The sequence below is a fragment of the Oxyura jamaicensis genome, chromosome 10, assembly GCF_011077185.1.
Source record: "Oxyura jamaicensis isolate SHBP4307 breed ruddy duck chromosome 10, BPBGC_Ojam_1.0, whole genome shotgun sequence".
NCBI classification, from domain to species: Eukaryota; Metazoa; Chordata; class Aves; order Anseriformes; family Anatidae; genus Oxyura; species Oxyura jamaicensis.
The window spans coordinates 6,090,517-6,105,585 of record NC_048902.1 but is presented as its reverse complement, the minus strand read 5'-3'; the positions used below and the strand labels follow the sequence as shown (position 1 = coordinate 6,105,585).

The 15,069-nt window shown below is 54.5% G+C and overlaps 1 protein-coding gene across 1 annotated transcript; it reads right to left on the bottom strand.

The window, feature by feature from the left end:
• Positions 1-8,199: 8,199 nt before the first annotated feature.
• Positions 8,200-11,082, bottom strand: FOXB1 (forkhead box B1). The gene is made up of 2 exons (XM_035336226.1): positions 10,777-11,082; positions 8,200-10,443 (listed from the first exon to the last, which is right to left on the bottom strand). The coding sequence occupies exon 2, from the start codon at positions 10,417-10,419 to the stop codon at positions 9,457-9,459; it is 963 nt and encodes a 320-aa protein (XP_035192117.1). The 5' UTR covers positions 10,420-10,443; positions 10,777-11,082; the 3' UTR covers positions 8,200-9,456.
• Between the last annotated feature and the right edge of the window lie 3,987 nt (positions 11,083-15,069).

Sequence of the window (15,069 nt, the reverse complement as noted above, 5' to 3'; positions counted from 1 at the left end):
CTGTACAAACTTGTATTTGACAGTCTTGCTCTGTGTGAGTAAAATGAGAATAGTTCTGCTCTGTTGAGATAAAGAGCCCACAAAGGAGACTTCAGAAGTTTGCTAAAGAGATTAGTGTTTGTTCAGCCAATTAATTGTTGTTAAAACAATATTTTAGGCTTTTTTTCCCTCCATACAGTCAATAAAAATCAATCATAATGCCTTCGGAGTCAAGAGTTTTTATAGAAAGATAGTTTAGGCAGAATGGATAAATGTTAGTAAGAAAAAAGTTCTCTTTTAAACTTTACAATCACAATCTATTATTGCAGACAGAGGAAAGGCACAGTGTATGGTATAGCAAGCTTGGAAGAGCAGAGAGTTCTCTAAGGCCCACAGAGAGCCCAGGGGCTGGAGCTTCTGCAAGGTAAATGAACCTCTCTGAAGTCCTTTGCTGCTGCAGCATAGGCTTCTGTGGTGCATGAATTACCTGAGCTGGCACAAAACAAATGACCAAAATATTTGCTCCAAGGTCTGCAGAGCAAGGAGCAGCTCAAGCTTTCCTTGCAGTTGACTGAAGAAGAGGACAGGCATGATCTGCCTCCCCCACTCCAGGGAGGAAGGCTTTTGCCATTGCTGGGCTGAGAGGTTAAGAGGAATTCTACCTCATGTCAGGGTATTCCAAGGGTCCAGGCTTATGTAAAGATGCCTGATGGGTTTCAGTTCCCAGCCTTCCTAAGAGGTGTTTCTAGAGCTAAAGTGGATGAATACTGACAGCTTCTGCATTGTATGGTCAAAAGCTGAAGAAGAAGACAATGCTGAAAATAGTACTTAACTCCATGCTGTTGACCTCCTACCCAACTGTGCCATATCCACATTCACAGAACTGTAACCTCCCTGACGCACGTTGAGAAATAAGGAAAGCATTGTTAATGACCCAGATTCATCCACTGAGTTTCTTTGCAAAGGCATTTGACCCCAAAACTATCCTTTTAAGCAGTATCTCTTTACTTAGAAAGGAAATCACCCAGAGCTTGATCATGGAGAAACAGTTTGGTTTTTTTGTTGCTTTATTTATTAGGAATTAACAACGGAGAATGATCAGGAAAAGAGAAAAACTTTGAGGGACTTCCAGTATTATAAGTAAAAGAAAAAGTGACACTTAGATGTATATGCTGCCCTTACTGCAAAGGGACGGCTAATGAACAATCAGGAGTGCTAGATGTCTCATGTGTTTTCTTCTTTTGTAATGCTCTGGGTGGCTGTGTGATCTGATGTCTGTCAGAGACTCCATGGTCTGGCAAAGCTTTAGAAATCCATTGTCTTTTATAATTCATGCCTGTGACTGGCTGGGCAAAAAAAGCATTGTTTCTGATACACAACTCAGACATATCACCTGCAGGTAGAGGAAGCTGACCCGATTGATAGACTTTGAGTGCTGCAGGCAGAACTGGGTTTATTTTTATTGTGGACAACTGAGTTTACTGTTAGTTGTCCCTCACTGAGTTCACGCAATGGGTGAAGTAGAGAATAAGGTGATTTCCAGAGTAGTCGCCCCTTGCGTGATCCCAGCTGGTGGTGTGCCCTCTCCAGGCTGTGCTAGCTCTGGCTGCGTGGGCAGAGCAGGATTTTTGGCCCTCTTGTGCTCTGCCACTCTTTTCTGGACGTGCTGTCTGTCCTGTGGGGACCTAACCAGTCATACAGCTCCCATTTAGCCAAATCCTATCATCCGGGGCTGCTGGCATCCATGAGTGAGCACCTACCCCAGCACGAGGGCAGCAGCTGGAAAAATGTGGCTGTGTACATGTCCTCCATGGCAGCTAGGCCAGCGAGACTCACCCTACTGAAACAGATTGTACTGAGAAAATGCACTCCCACTGATAGGACTTACAGTGTAAGTTCCACATGAGAACACAAACAGCTTTAACACCAATGTAACTGTCTACTAGGGAGTTTGCCAGTATTGAAATCTTACAGAAAATGAACACATCCTTCACCCCTATACATCAAAACTAACAAACATTGCTACCAACATCTGCCACTAAGTCTTTCAGTGCTGATTTCAGAAGAAAGACCAAAGTAGTAGCTCTCATGGTCTTATCACAAGTCTTACTGTGCCTGAAACTTAACAATCCTAGAGAAATTAATACTGGAGAATCTCAAATGTTTGTTTTGTTGTTTGAAAAAGAGGGAGGAGGCACATTTGAGGTCTTACTGATGCATACAAAAAACAATTAACATGGTTTTAAAGCAGAACAAATTGATAAATTCATCAATCACTCATAACTGAGAATACAGAGTCAAAGCACAGAAAAGATAGAATTTCTGAAAATGTTCTGGTTTTATCTCTAAATATTTAGGCTGTGATTTTAACATTCAGATTCCCTAATCCACAGCCTGAAAGTTACCCTGACAATCCTGAAAGGGGATTTTCAGCTGCCCTTCCTTCCTCCAAGCTCTCATAAAAACAGAGGTGCACTTTGTGAAAAGAAGAGAGAAACATAGAACCTAGTATTCAGAGTTTGGTCCTTCCTTTGCCGCTACTGTTGGTATAGGCTCTAGATGTGGCTAAGAACAAAAAAGCATTTCTGGTTTATGGTCTGAAAGCACCAGACTAACATGGTAGGAAAAAAAGTGAGATAACGTACATATTTTGTAGTTTGCTGTCTCCTGTAACCACGCAGCATTTCGGATCCTGTGTCTGTGCTTTGTGACCTACCCCACCCACTGGCTGATTGCGACCCTCAGCCAAGAGAAGGGATGAGGGCTTGCTTACTTAGAAAATCTTCAAAACGTTCTGAGAACAGCTGAGTGTGAAATCCTTGCTCCATTTAAATCACTTGGAAGTTTCTGTTGACTTTAATGGAATTAAATTTTTACCCTGAATTCCACAGTTAATGTATAAAGTGTTCACAAGCATGGCTCAGGCAGCTGTGCTGTGACTAGGGGACAGAAAGCGATCAGGTGAGAAAACTCAGCAGTGCAGGGCAAGCAGCAAGGCATGAGCTCTTCCTCCCTATAGAGCTGTTTGTTACAAGAGATGCATGTTTTCCCCTGAAATACACCGTAGCTATCTTTTTGCAGGAGAAGGCCCTGGCACCTGTCTTGCAAATAATGAATGGTTGACGAAGACTTGCTTGAAAACTGTCTTTGGCTAATAGGGGAAGCACCTCAGTGGTACGCAGCTTGTCCCCACTTACTTTAAAGGAACACATCTGCTTCTCAGAGCCTCCAGATGCAGCTGACCCTTCTACATCTATGAAAGGTGGGGAGGGAGGGAAGCAGTATCTCAATAAATAAGTGAACAGGACTGTTATCTGTCCAAGTGTCTCATTAGAATGGTCTCTATTAGAATGTTAGAACATTCTCGTTGCCACCAACGAAACGTAAATTTGGAGCCCATTTACATGTAATAGGGATCAATCTCCTCTTGATTTTCTTTCCTATCCTCCAGAGAAGTTCCTTAACCTAGAAATTAGGAGGGTTAATTATGGAGTTATCTTCAGCCATGGCTCAAGTACATCAAGCACAAATCAAGAGGAAACACAAATTGTGTTTGTGGGCTCCTTCAGCAGGTTCACACAGCCAAATCCCATCCTTGCACTCGGTGTGAGCAGTCTGATAACCCCTGCCAGACGTGAAGGGGAGCTGAGAGCAGGGGGTGATGCGAGTCATGTTCCTGCAGCCCCGCAGCACCCAGTGAGAGAGCACTGCAGCAGTAGCATCGCGTAACGGCCCCGGCGTGCTGCCTGCACCATTCAGCCTCTCAGCACTCTGCTGCCGGGAGCTTGCATCATGAAGCTGAGGGATTGCAAGTGATAGTTTCTACCAGGTCCACAAAGCCTACAGCAGGAGAGAAATACAGGAGGAGGTAGGAGAGGCTCAGTTGCAGACATTGCTCTGCTTGCTAGAAAAATGCAAATCAGTGCTGTGAAAGAACTGGGCTTGTGATTGTCTGAAGAGATGGTTGCCATCTGCAGCTGGCAGTGGAGCGTTGCTTTCCCCGTTCCCAGATGGGTGCTTCATCCACCTTGATATCCTGTAGCACACTGTAGGCGTGTAGGGTCTGCAGGCTTTTCCATCCGTCCTAGCACTGACCTAACATTTCCGGCATGTGTTTTTGGCCAGAGCTGGATGGCATGGTGCATGCTGATGTTCAGGAATTTCTAAATGGAGGCAGCGGTGCCGTTTTGGGTATTTCCACAGTTTGTATTTGTTTCACGTTCGGTTGGAGATGTGGCAGCACTGCTGATGGTAGGAACAAAATTGTGCTATAATGAATAGCCTAGGCTGTTAAAACTTGGAGCTAATGGGTGGGCCTGCTCAGGAGAGCAGTCTTGGGAGTAGGAGCTCCTGGGTGTTGCGGCAGGCACCATGGCCGGTGGTGCTTTGGAGAGGCCGGGAAGGCAGATTCACCACGGTCACCCTGAGGCCCTTAGAGCTTGGGGGGGGGGGGCCCCACAAAGCCCCAGCCCCCCGAGGTGCTCTCATTTCATCACCAGGAAAAATGCATCTAAGTTAATATTGACAAATAAGCCTGGTATGTGGGGTGGTTTGCACGGGCTGTGCCATGCTAGCTGGGAGAGTGGGAAAGCAGAGGCTTCTCCTGTGCTGCAAGACGATTTGTGGCTGTACCGTCTCTCTGCGGAGCTGCTCTAATTAATGCAAAATACTCCAGTTACTACTTAATAAACGCTGAGGCCCTTCTCGGTAGCACAAAACCAAGAGCCCTTGTTTGGCAGCACCTACCGAGGAGGCACGCCTTGGTCATGCAAGCAGCTCGGTGCCTGCAGCAGCAGCTGTGCGGCTCAGCCTCTGCCCGGCCCACAGCAGCGGGACTGGGCTGTGCACGGCTGGGCACAGCTGGCAGCAGGGGTATGGTGCTCCACGGGCTCTTCTCTGGGGCCTCTCCGCAGGGAGCGTGGCCATGCCTGGCATGGGACTGCCATGCAGAGCCCTGCACCATGCTCCCCACGGAGGTGCTGGCTGGTGTTCTCGCCTCTCCCCTTTCTCACTCCTAAATAAAAACATTATCTCCCGAACCGCACCGTGGCTCGGCGTGGTAAATCTGGAGCCTGCGGTTTTTGTTGTGTGGCATTGTATTCTTTGCAAACAAGGGTGCTGGTGCAGCCTGCGCTGTAGCGCAAACGGACCCAGAAAGAGAGAGGAAGATAAAATGAATTTAAATTCCAAAGGGGTTTCAGTGCTGGTTTCCTAGTCCCCGAGTCAGCAATGTGTTTGTGAAAATTCAGCCTTTTTGTCTCTTAGAAAAAAAGGGCTAAATCTACATCGGTGGCCCAGTCTAGGTTTGCTATTCTTTGCATTTTCTATTCAAGTGAATGAGAGTGAATGAAGTGGCCTGGGACCCTTTATTTGATCTACTCAATTGCATAAAGTGACAGAATTCTAATATATTTGTTTAATGCTCTTCAATGGGGCTTTCACTTTCTAGCTTGCAAATGAAGCCTCGATCTGCAAAGTTTTGTCCTTTTTTTCTTTCCACCTTTTTTTTTTCCTGGCAGAGAGACCATATTTCATAACTTGGGCCACGGTTTGAAGTGATTTCGAGAGGAGTTTTAGACTCGAAAAGTGGGAAATAAAGAAACAGATGTGAAGTTATTGTAAATTCTTATAGTGGGCTCTGGGGCTATTGTAAACCCACTGCAGGCGGTCCAAAGCCTCTCTTTTTCATGCTGTAATTGAAACATATTAATTAGATAATTTGTTGTTAGTTTAAAAGAAACAAATACAGCCCCTCCACGGCTTCACAGCCTTTTTTTTTTTTTTTTTTCCCCCCCCCCCCCTTTTTTTTTTTTTTTTAAAAAGAAAACGAAAACAAAAAAAAAAAGCCCCCAGAGTGACATTTATATTAAGCCGCAGCGCCGAGCCGCACGGAGGCTGCCGCGGCGCTTGGCGCTGCCCCTCCCGAGGAGCGCGGCCGGCTCCGGGCTCTCGGGGCCCGGGTCCCGGCGCGGGGCGGTCCCGGCCCGGAGCTCCCGGAGCAGCGGCGGGGCTGGCTGCTGGCCGCCCGCCAGCTGGGAGCTCCTGCGGGCGACGGCCTGTCGCACGTCTAGGGGAGGGGAGAGGGGAGGAAAAAAAAAAAAAAAAGGCAGGGAGGAAAGGGACTGCCCCGGCGAGGATGGGTGCGCAGCCCGTGCTCTGGCACGAAGCAGAAGCCCGAGTCGCAAAGCGCGACCCGCTGGGAGCGCTTACCTTGCGCGCCCGGGCTCAAGCGCATCTTCGGAAGGAAAAGAGCCTTTGGGTAGTGCCTCTTTGCATCGGCCGCGCTTAGCTTATCGTGTCTCATTGGCAAATAACACAAAAGAGAAATAAATGCCTCCCCCCCTCCTACCCTAACCTGCTGCCGAGCTCGGCCGCGGCTGATCCCTCGCACCCCTTCGCCCCTGCCTTCCCTCCCCGCCGTCGTCTCTCGCTGCTCTGCTTCAGATCTGTGTTTATTGACATTGGACTTGAGCCACTGGGGAGATTTACCAAGTCGGAGCACTAAATTCAGGCGACGCGCCGAGCTGCGCACTTGTTGGAAGCGAGCGGCCGGCGGGCGCGGAGGGGCGCGGAGCGGGGCGGGCGCTGCGCCTGCTGCAGCCGGGGCAGCAGCTCGGCAGGTCGCGCTCTCCGCCGCTGACTGGGTAGTCTAAAAAGACCCTGAAAGTCCAGCTTCTTCTTCTCCCTCTTCTTTTTCTTCTTAGCTGAGCTCGGCTTTCGTCTTTGAGGATTTGTTCTGAGTGCTAGACCCTAAAAGAAAAAAGAGAGAGAGAGAGAGAAGGAGAGTCCTCGTCGTTTAAAAATGTAGGTCATCGCTTGTTTAGGAAAAGTTTGTCGAGTTATGTGTCCATTGATCTCGTGATAAGTTTTGAATGCTTTCTTTAGCTGATCGTGTTGATATAATCGTGGCTTGGACTTGATGAATGAGTTCAGTTGTCCCCCATCTGACAAGCTTTAGCAGCTTCATGCATTTTAATCAGCCCAATGATTCATGTATTTTCCACCTTTTTTCTGTGTGTGGGATCCGTTCTCTTTTCAAAAATGGTCGCGACTGGATTAATTACCCTCTACATTAATCTTAAAACTTTCGCAAGTACCTCGCTGTAGGTACTCAGGAAACGGGGATGTCCCTTGTGCTGTTTATGGTCCAGAAATTCAGAGATCAGGCAGGGACAGATCTCTGTAAAATCGGGAACGTAGAATCAGTGAATCCCATCGGCTCATTAGAATACAATGTCGGTCGCTTTCTAATAAGCGTTTAAGTATCCAGTCGTCCCGTAACCGCGTTCCTGGCCGCTCGTCCCGAGACACCTCTTTGCTAATTTCACTAGGCTGCGTGTGGCGTTTTCAGCAATTGCAAAATCCTTGCAAAATCCCTACAAGAACTGTAGACCCCCCCGCCCCCCGGAAGGTGCCCGGCATCCAGCTTTCAGTGTGCCTCGCTGGCCTCCCTGGTTAGAAGGGACCGTGCATTGGCTGACGGAAAAACGGATAAATCCTAAGTGTTACGGTTGGCGACTTAGCGGGTTTTGTTTGTTTGCTCGCTTTTTGTTTTTCTTCTGAAAAGCGTGATTAGTAGAGAGGGGGAATTACTAGCAGCAGCCGAAGCAAGGGAAATGCTTCGGGAAGTTAACGAGAAGAAAGCTGCAAGATTCCTCTTCTACTCAGAAAAGATTTTGATATATTTTGATATATTTTGTTATATGATTTTATATATGCCTTTTGTAAGAAACACCGCAACTGCTGAAAGTCAGTGTTCTGCGCCTTAAAAACTAATTAATCCTTTAACTTTTTTTTTCTCTTTTATGTTCACTCTGTGTTGTAGAAGTTCACGTTTTTTCTACTTTTTAGAGAAAAAATTCCTGGAAGTATGCAGATACGCATGAACATAAATTAGTACGTGTTTGTATCTCAGTACAGGAGATGAACGCCTCGATGTGTGTGTATGAGCATATAGGTGTGTGTATAGACAGATACATAAAATACACAGAACATGCTTTGTGCAATGTCTGCGGGAAAGCGGCGGTAATGATTTTATCGAACATGTTCCGCTGTGTTACTAACTGCATTTATAGTAACCTCCCGTGCAAATGCTCTTTAGATTATCTCTATATTGGAATAAGGTCGTTCCTTTTTTTTTTTTTTTTTTTTTTTTTTTGTGAACTAATGTTTTACTTTTCTAGTGTAAACTCTTCAAAAAGACAAATAAGAAACTGTATCTGCATTTACATATTTTAATGAGAAAATATTATTTGGACGACTAGGTTCATAATTTAACGTAGACACTTTTTTTACCTTTGTTTTAAAACACACATGCTGGGAACGAGAACATCAATACTTAAAATGTCATGCTCATTCTGTACAGGAAGAAAAAAGTTAAAAAGAAATTTCTTTACAGTTTCAATAGACGCTAACGCTGCTTGTGGCTTTTTTCTTTTCCTTAACTTAAGCAGTTCACGACAGAACAGTTCAGTTTCCAGCAAACTACCTAAAACTAGAAAGTATTTCAAACAAAAGTGCATTTTACACGTTTTATAATCATTCCTATTGACAAACATGTACAGTTTCCCTAGCCCCCTCTCTCCCACCTGCAAGGCTCCAGCAGAAGCAAGGGTTACCTCCGCAGTCCGGCCCTCGCCATGCTGCTGCAGGGACTGCAGCAGCTTTCCTTAAGCTGTGCAGCGTGGTGTGCTTGTGACAGGTTTATTTTTATTGGTATTGTTGGTTTGTGAGCTATGGAACGAACAGCTGCAGAATTAGCAAAGAAAGAGCCCCCCAGCTCCCCCAACCTTCAAATGAATCGGAAGTTAACAGACAAATCGCCTTCGCCTTCTCTTCCACCTGCAAACTATGGCAAATACCCACGTTACAACAGGTACTGCGAAGGGGACCTCGTGTGACTTACAGTACAGATGCAAGCCCAGTATTTACATGGGAGCAGGCGCTTTGAACGCCGCAGCTGCATGCCCCTTGCACGGCGCCTGCCCTGCCCCGCTGCGCTCCTGCTCCTCTGCGGGGCGGCCCCTCAGCCGGTCCCGCAGCCGCACAAGGGGCCCGGGCGCCTGCCGGGGTCGCGGGGTCCGCGGGTTCCCTACTCGGAGGCTGGAGAAGCGTCGCTGCTCTCGGGCAGGGGGCCGCAGCCGTGCCACTCCGGTCGTGGATTTTAGGATCGGTCCTGTCTTAAGCCCCTGCCCGTCCCCAAACAAAGGAAGGGCAGGAAGCAGCGCCAGGCCAGGCTCGCCCAGCGTCCTGCCCAGCCAGGTTGCCCGCAGCCCCCTCGGGCCTGCGGGCGGCTTCGCTTCGCTTCGCCTCTGGGGAACCGAGGCCAAAGTTAGGGTAGGGCAGCGGCGCCGAGACAGCCCGCGTAGCCGCCACCCTCGGCCTGCTGCGGGCAGGTTCCCGGCTTGCGAGGAAGGGAGGAGAGCGGAGCGGGGTAGAGGCGGCGAGAGGAGCGCGGGGAGAGGCGGGCGGCGCGGGTCAGTGCACGGCCACCGAGTGCAGGGCGGGCGCCGGGCTGGTCAGAGTCTCGCTGGGGGTGGCCGGGCTGCTCTGGCTGGTGGCCGTCTGCGAGGACGTGGGGCTGAGGGAGGGCGGCGAGTTCGAGAGGATGGTGGGGATGGGCGCGGGCAGAGCGGGCAGGGCCGGCACCGCGGCGGGGGTCGGCTTGATGGGGACGGGGATGGCCGGCAAAGTCTGCCCCCCGTGGCAGAGCGGCTTGATGGGCACGCCGTAGGCGCCGTACTCGCCGCTGGCCATGGAGATGGGGGTGGCGGTGTCGATCATGCCGGAGCCGTACATGTGGGGCCAGCCCGTGCCGATGGAGCTGCCCACCGTAGTCAACTGGTTGGGGAGCGGGTAGGCGGCCGGCATGGGCTGCATGGTGGAAAAGGCGAGCCCCCCGGGCATCTTGTACTCTCGGGCTATGATGTTCTCGATGGCGAAGGGATGCTTGAAGCTGGACGGCTGCGACACGCCGAGGTTGTAGGTGGACATCTGGGGCAGGTGGGTGCCCGTGGCGGCCAGGGCGCTGAGCCGCAGCTTCGCCTGCTGCTGCAGGTACTGCGCCGCGTCGGCCGGCTTGCTGGGGGCCAGGTGGTCCGACTTGACCACCTTGAAGCGCTTGCGGCGCCGCAGGAAGCTGCCGTTCTCGAACATGTCCCCGCAGCTGGGGTGCAGCGCCCAGAAGCTGCCCTTGCCCGGCTGGTCGGGGCGGCGCGGGATCTTGATGAAGCAGTCGTTGAAGGAGAGGTTGTGGCGCAGGGAGTTCTGCCAGCGCTGCGTGTTCTCCCGGTAGTAGGGGAACCGGTCCATTATGAACTTGTAGATCTCGCTCAGGGGCAGCATCTTCTCCGGGGAGCTCTGGATCGCCATGGCGGTCAGGGAGATGTAGGAGTAGGGAGGCTTCTGGTCGCTGTACGTGTTTCTGCCCGGGCGAGGCATCTTCGCTAGGGGAGCCGCGGGGATCTGCGGAAGGGCAGCGACAGGGAGGGGGGCGGAGGGTGAGCGCGACGGGCTCGCACCGGCCGGCCGTGGGGAAAGCGGGGCAGGGACAGGGGCACGGGGAAGGGGCCTCGGCCCTCCGGGGCGGAGCGGGGCCAGGGAAGAGCGGCCCGGAGCCGCGCAGCCCCGGCGGGGGAATGGCGCCGTGCCCCTCTCCGCGCCCCGGCCTCCCCGCCCGCCGGCTGGCCCTGGAGGTCGCTCTGCCGCCCGGCCTCGGCGACGAGAGAGGACCCCCTCGCATCACCTCCCCTCCCGCCCTGTCCCGCACCGCTCCGCGGCAGCCCCCCGTACGCCCACCTTAAAGTTGCTGGAAGTTGACAGTCCGCATCCGGGACGCGGCTGGGACGCGGGGTTCCTTCCCAACCCGGTCCTCCGGCGCCTCTCTCGCCCCCTTCCCGGCCGCTCGGCCCCGCGGTAGTCCCGGGCAGGCGGCGAGCTGGCTCGGCGCGGCTGGGGGAATCCTGCGGAGCACCCCTCCCTGCTCCTCCGCGGGCTGAATCAGCTGCTTTTACACCACCGGCAGCTGGGCTGGAGCGGAGGCTCCTTCGCTTCTCCGCAGCCGAGATGAGCTAAGTAGTTGCCTCCATGTCCTTCCTCTAACCATCTGATAGTTTTATGTGGTGACATGAGCAGAAAAGACCCCTGTAGAGGCGCTTCATTAATGTGCCACTTCTTTGCTATCATATGACAATCGCCTTGGGAGGAGGGGGAGGGCAGCGGGAGGAGGGGGCTGAGAGAAAGGCATAATCTGGTTTCATTTACACCTATTTACATGGACACCTTGGGCCAATAGGAATCATTTCCATTTGAAGACAAGGCGAGGGGTGAAAAGGCTCCGCCAGCGGAATTGCAGTGTGATGGTACCCAGTAACTGGGGTGGGGGTGAAGGTATGCACTAACCTTTCTGTGGACTTTGCAGGAAGCTTAGTCTGCAATTCACACTTACAAATGGAGCTACTGAGCAGTGGGATGTTTGACATGGAAATTGCTCGGCTGTGGTATTCTGTTTGTTCTGCATTGTTATCTGATTTGTGGTGTTGGCTAACTCGAGGCGAACCTTTTTCCCCGTAACGAGACTTTCTCTGTGCCAAACCCGGGCGAGCCCGGCCTCTCTCGCGAAGGCTTCTTGCGGGAAGAGAGCCGGGGGTGGGGGGGGGGATTCTCGACGCCCGGCCCGGGAAGGCGCCTTCCTGCCCCCCTCGCTCCAGCTCCGCGACCCCCTCGGGCCGGGACCGGGGGTGCTGGGGGCAGGCGCGGGGCCGCGGCCGAAGGCGTCCCGCGGGGCTGCTCGGGGGCGGCCGGTGCGGGACGTGCGGACGGCCTCGGCCCGGAGGTGCTCGGCGTGCCTCGGGCGGGGCGTGCGGCCACGTGCGTGCGTGCGTGTGTCTGTCTGGGTGCGTGTGTCCGTCCGTCCGTCTGTCTGGGTGTGTGCGTGTGCGAGCGGCAACGGCCGGGCTGCGGCTGCCTCCGCTCCGCCGCCCTCCCGCCGGGCAGCGCGGCCCGATCCCAGACGAGCAGCTCCGCTGCCGGGACCCGGCCCCAGCGTGCCGGGCTGGCAGGGGAGGGCGGCCGGCACCCGAGCCTGGAGGAAAGGAGCGGCTCGGGGGCAGCAAGCCCTGGAGGGAAGGACCCTTTGTGGCGAGCGCACGTCCCCTCCAGCAACGGTGTTTTCGGAGCCGGGCAGTAACTCACCAAAACGTAACTTAAACACGACGAATTTAGGAGATTAAACAATTTCATTAATATTGAAACGGCCGCTGAGGCTGAGCGCGCCCGCTTGAAATGCAAGCGCACGTTTTTCAATATTAACAGAAGCACTTGAAGAAAAGAATAATGTCACCTTCTTAATTCAGCAAAAATAAGGCCGGCGGGGGAGGGAGCGCCCGGCCGGCTGCCTGCCCGAGCGGCTTCTCCGTCCGGGCCCGCGTTGGCTCGGAGACGGCGGGGGGGGAGCAGCCTCGGGGCGGGTAGCCCCGGCCGGGGGGCGCCGGGCCCTCAGCGGCTGGAGCCGGGCCCCCCGCGCCGCTCCCGGTGCCTTCTAATCCCCCTCTCTCCCGCCACGCCGTCCTTTAGAGAGTAACCGGGCAAATAAGGGCGGTTCTGGGAAGGCGAGGAGCCGATCCCGGCCCCGCGACCCTCCGGCAGGAGCCCTGCAGCACGCCCCCCCCCCCCCCCCCCCCGCACGGAGCGGCCCGGGGGGCGCTGAGCCTAAGGGCGCTTGTCAGAGGGCAGCAAAGGCAGCGCTCTGCGGAGGGGACGGATTCCTCCCGGCGTCCCCTAGGACACCGGGCAGAAGGCTACTGGCTTTGAAATAGAGCCCCCCGAGACGTGGGTTTAACGGGCCACACTGACCCCCCCGCTTCAGCCCCGGCGCTCCTGAGCATCCACGCTCCGCGCGTGTCGCCCAGCCCACGTTGGTCCTGTCAACGAGAGAGCTCAGGAGCAGCACGGGAGTCAATAAAAGTCCCGGGCTGACAAATTCTTTCCTCCTTCTTTTTGCCGGCCGCTTTTATTCTCCAAAAAGGGGGTGACATGCGGGGGGGGGGGGGGGGGGGGGCCGGGGCACGGGGGGGACGGATGGACCACGCTGGCGCAAGCCGTAAAGTTAAAGAGAAGCGGACTTGTGTCGTCGTTCGGTGCTCCGAGTACAGATGAGGGTTGCCTGGGAGCGGCCCGGGTCCTGCCCGGAGCGCAGCAGTGTGCGTGGAGTCCCGCGCCTCGCCCCCGTGCAGCACAGCCAGCGGCGCGGCCGGGCGGTGCGGGGCTGCGGCGGAGCCCTGTGCTCGGCGAGAGAGCCCCTGGGCGGGAGGGAGGAGGGGAGGGGGCAAGTGCGAGTGCTAGCAAAATGAAGCCAAATCCATTGTGCGGCAAACCAAAACAAATAGCCGTTTTTCTGAAGCCTAATTCAAATAAGGAGCTCAGGGGAAGTGTTGGGAAAACTGTATAAAATACACATAAGTCAATTATATCAATGTGCGGACCCAATGGAAATGTATTTCGTGCAGCAGCCATTCAGCCCTTGCATGGAGCCCATCACGGACCACCTTTCTGCATGGAAGGTTCGCAATAGCCCCCTTTCCCACAAGCAAGACCACACACGTTTACAGATTTGGTAATAATTTATGCTAATTTTCCTCCATAAATCCACAATTCGCTTCAGTGGCAAGCGGGGCTGTTGAGAGAGGAAAAGGAGACGGAAAAGTGACAAATACAATATTGATTTTGAATCCTTGTGGCTGCAGGCAGGTGTGTTGCTTTGCAGAGGGGAGGAGTGCGAGAGGGGCTGTGGGGGGAAGCCAAGAAGTTTTCCAAGGATAAAAAAAAAAAAAAAATCCACTCTGTGAGAGAATAGCTCACACAACCTTGTTAATATTTACAAACCGGTTGGGAGAAAAGAGAAGGGAGGGGGGAAGTACCAGCTTCTTAGGGTTTCCTAGGCTGCGGAACACAATGCCAGGCTCTGAGCAAGCTTTCCCCGTTTTGGAAAGTCAACTGCGGGCTGCGGGCTGCGGCTGCATTTCGGCTAAGCCTCGCTTTTTTTTTTTTTTTTTTTTTTTTAATAGTTCTGCTTCTCACCGCTGCTCGGGGGCCGGGGAGAGAAAGCAGCGGAGGGCTTTGGGTCCCCCGCCTTTCTGCGGGGTTCCTTGCCCGGCCAGGCGTCCCGAGCGCTGCGGCCGACGGAGGGAGCGCGGTGGGGCTTTGTCCCACCGCACATTCTTTACCAAATCCGCCACTTTGGCGTGAAACTACTTAGCGCCCTTTCAAAAGGATTTTGTTCCGTTCGCCTCGAGCGCTAAACAAACTCCCCCTGCCTGTCAGCGCTGAGCGGAGAGCGGCTCCCCGACCCCGTGTCCCGATCGCCACCGAGCTGCTCGGGACCGGCACCGCGCCGGTGCTGCTGCCCGACCGCTGGGCTCCGCTGGCATGGCACGGCACGGCACGACATTGCATGGCACAGCCCATCCCGGCCTTCCTGCGGTTCCTGTTGCCGTGCGCGCCCGCCGACGGCGGCCGAGCACCGTGGCCCCGCTGTGCCGGCGGTGGATCGGGGGCGGTCGGTGCCCCGGGACAGACGGGCTCGGGCGTCTCCGCCCGCTCGGTGCCCGTGTTCGGGCCGCCTGACCGGGGGCAGCCGGGCCCGGGGCAGGCGTGAGCCCGGCGCGGGGGCTGCCGCGGGGCCACGCTCCGGTCGCGCTCCTTTTGCCCGGGCGCACCCCGGCCCCGGGCCCCGTCGTTCGGCCGCCCTCAGCGCTCCCATAGCCCTGGAGCAGGCCGCCGGCCCGCTGCCGGGCCTGGCCCAGGGCACCCGGCCCCTGGCCGGAGCCGCTTGCCCGGGGAGCCCTTCTTCCTCTGTGCTCCCCCTGCCGCAGGGCAGATCCCCGGGCGGGGAAGCGCAGCGCCGCAGCCACCCCAGCCCGCCGGGACTTTTCTGGGACTGCTCCGAGGGATGCGGGGCTCACGGGGGGTCGACGCCGAGAGTGCCTGAGCACGGGCCTCTGCAGGGCCCCGTGGAGCGGCTGTCCGCCCCTGCGGGGGTGTACCTCTTCCCTTCCCTTCCCTTCCCTTCCCTTCCCTTCCCTTCCCTTCCCT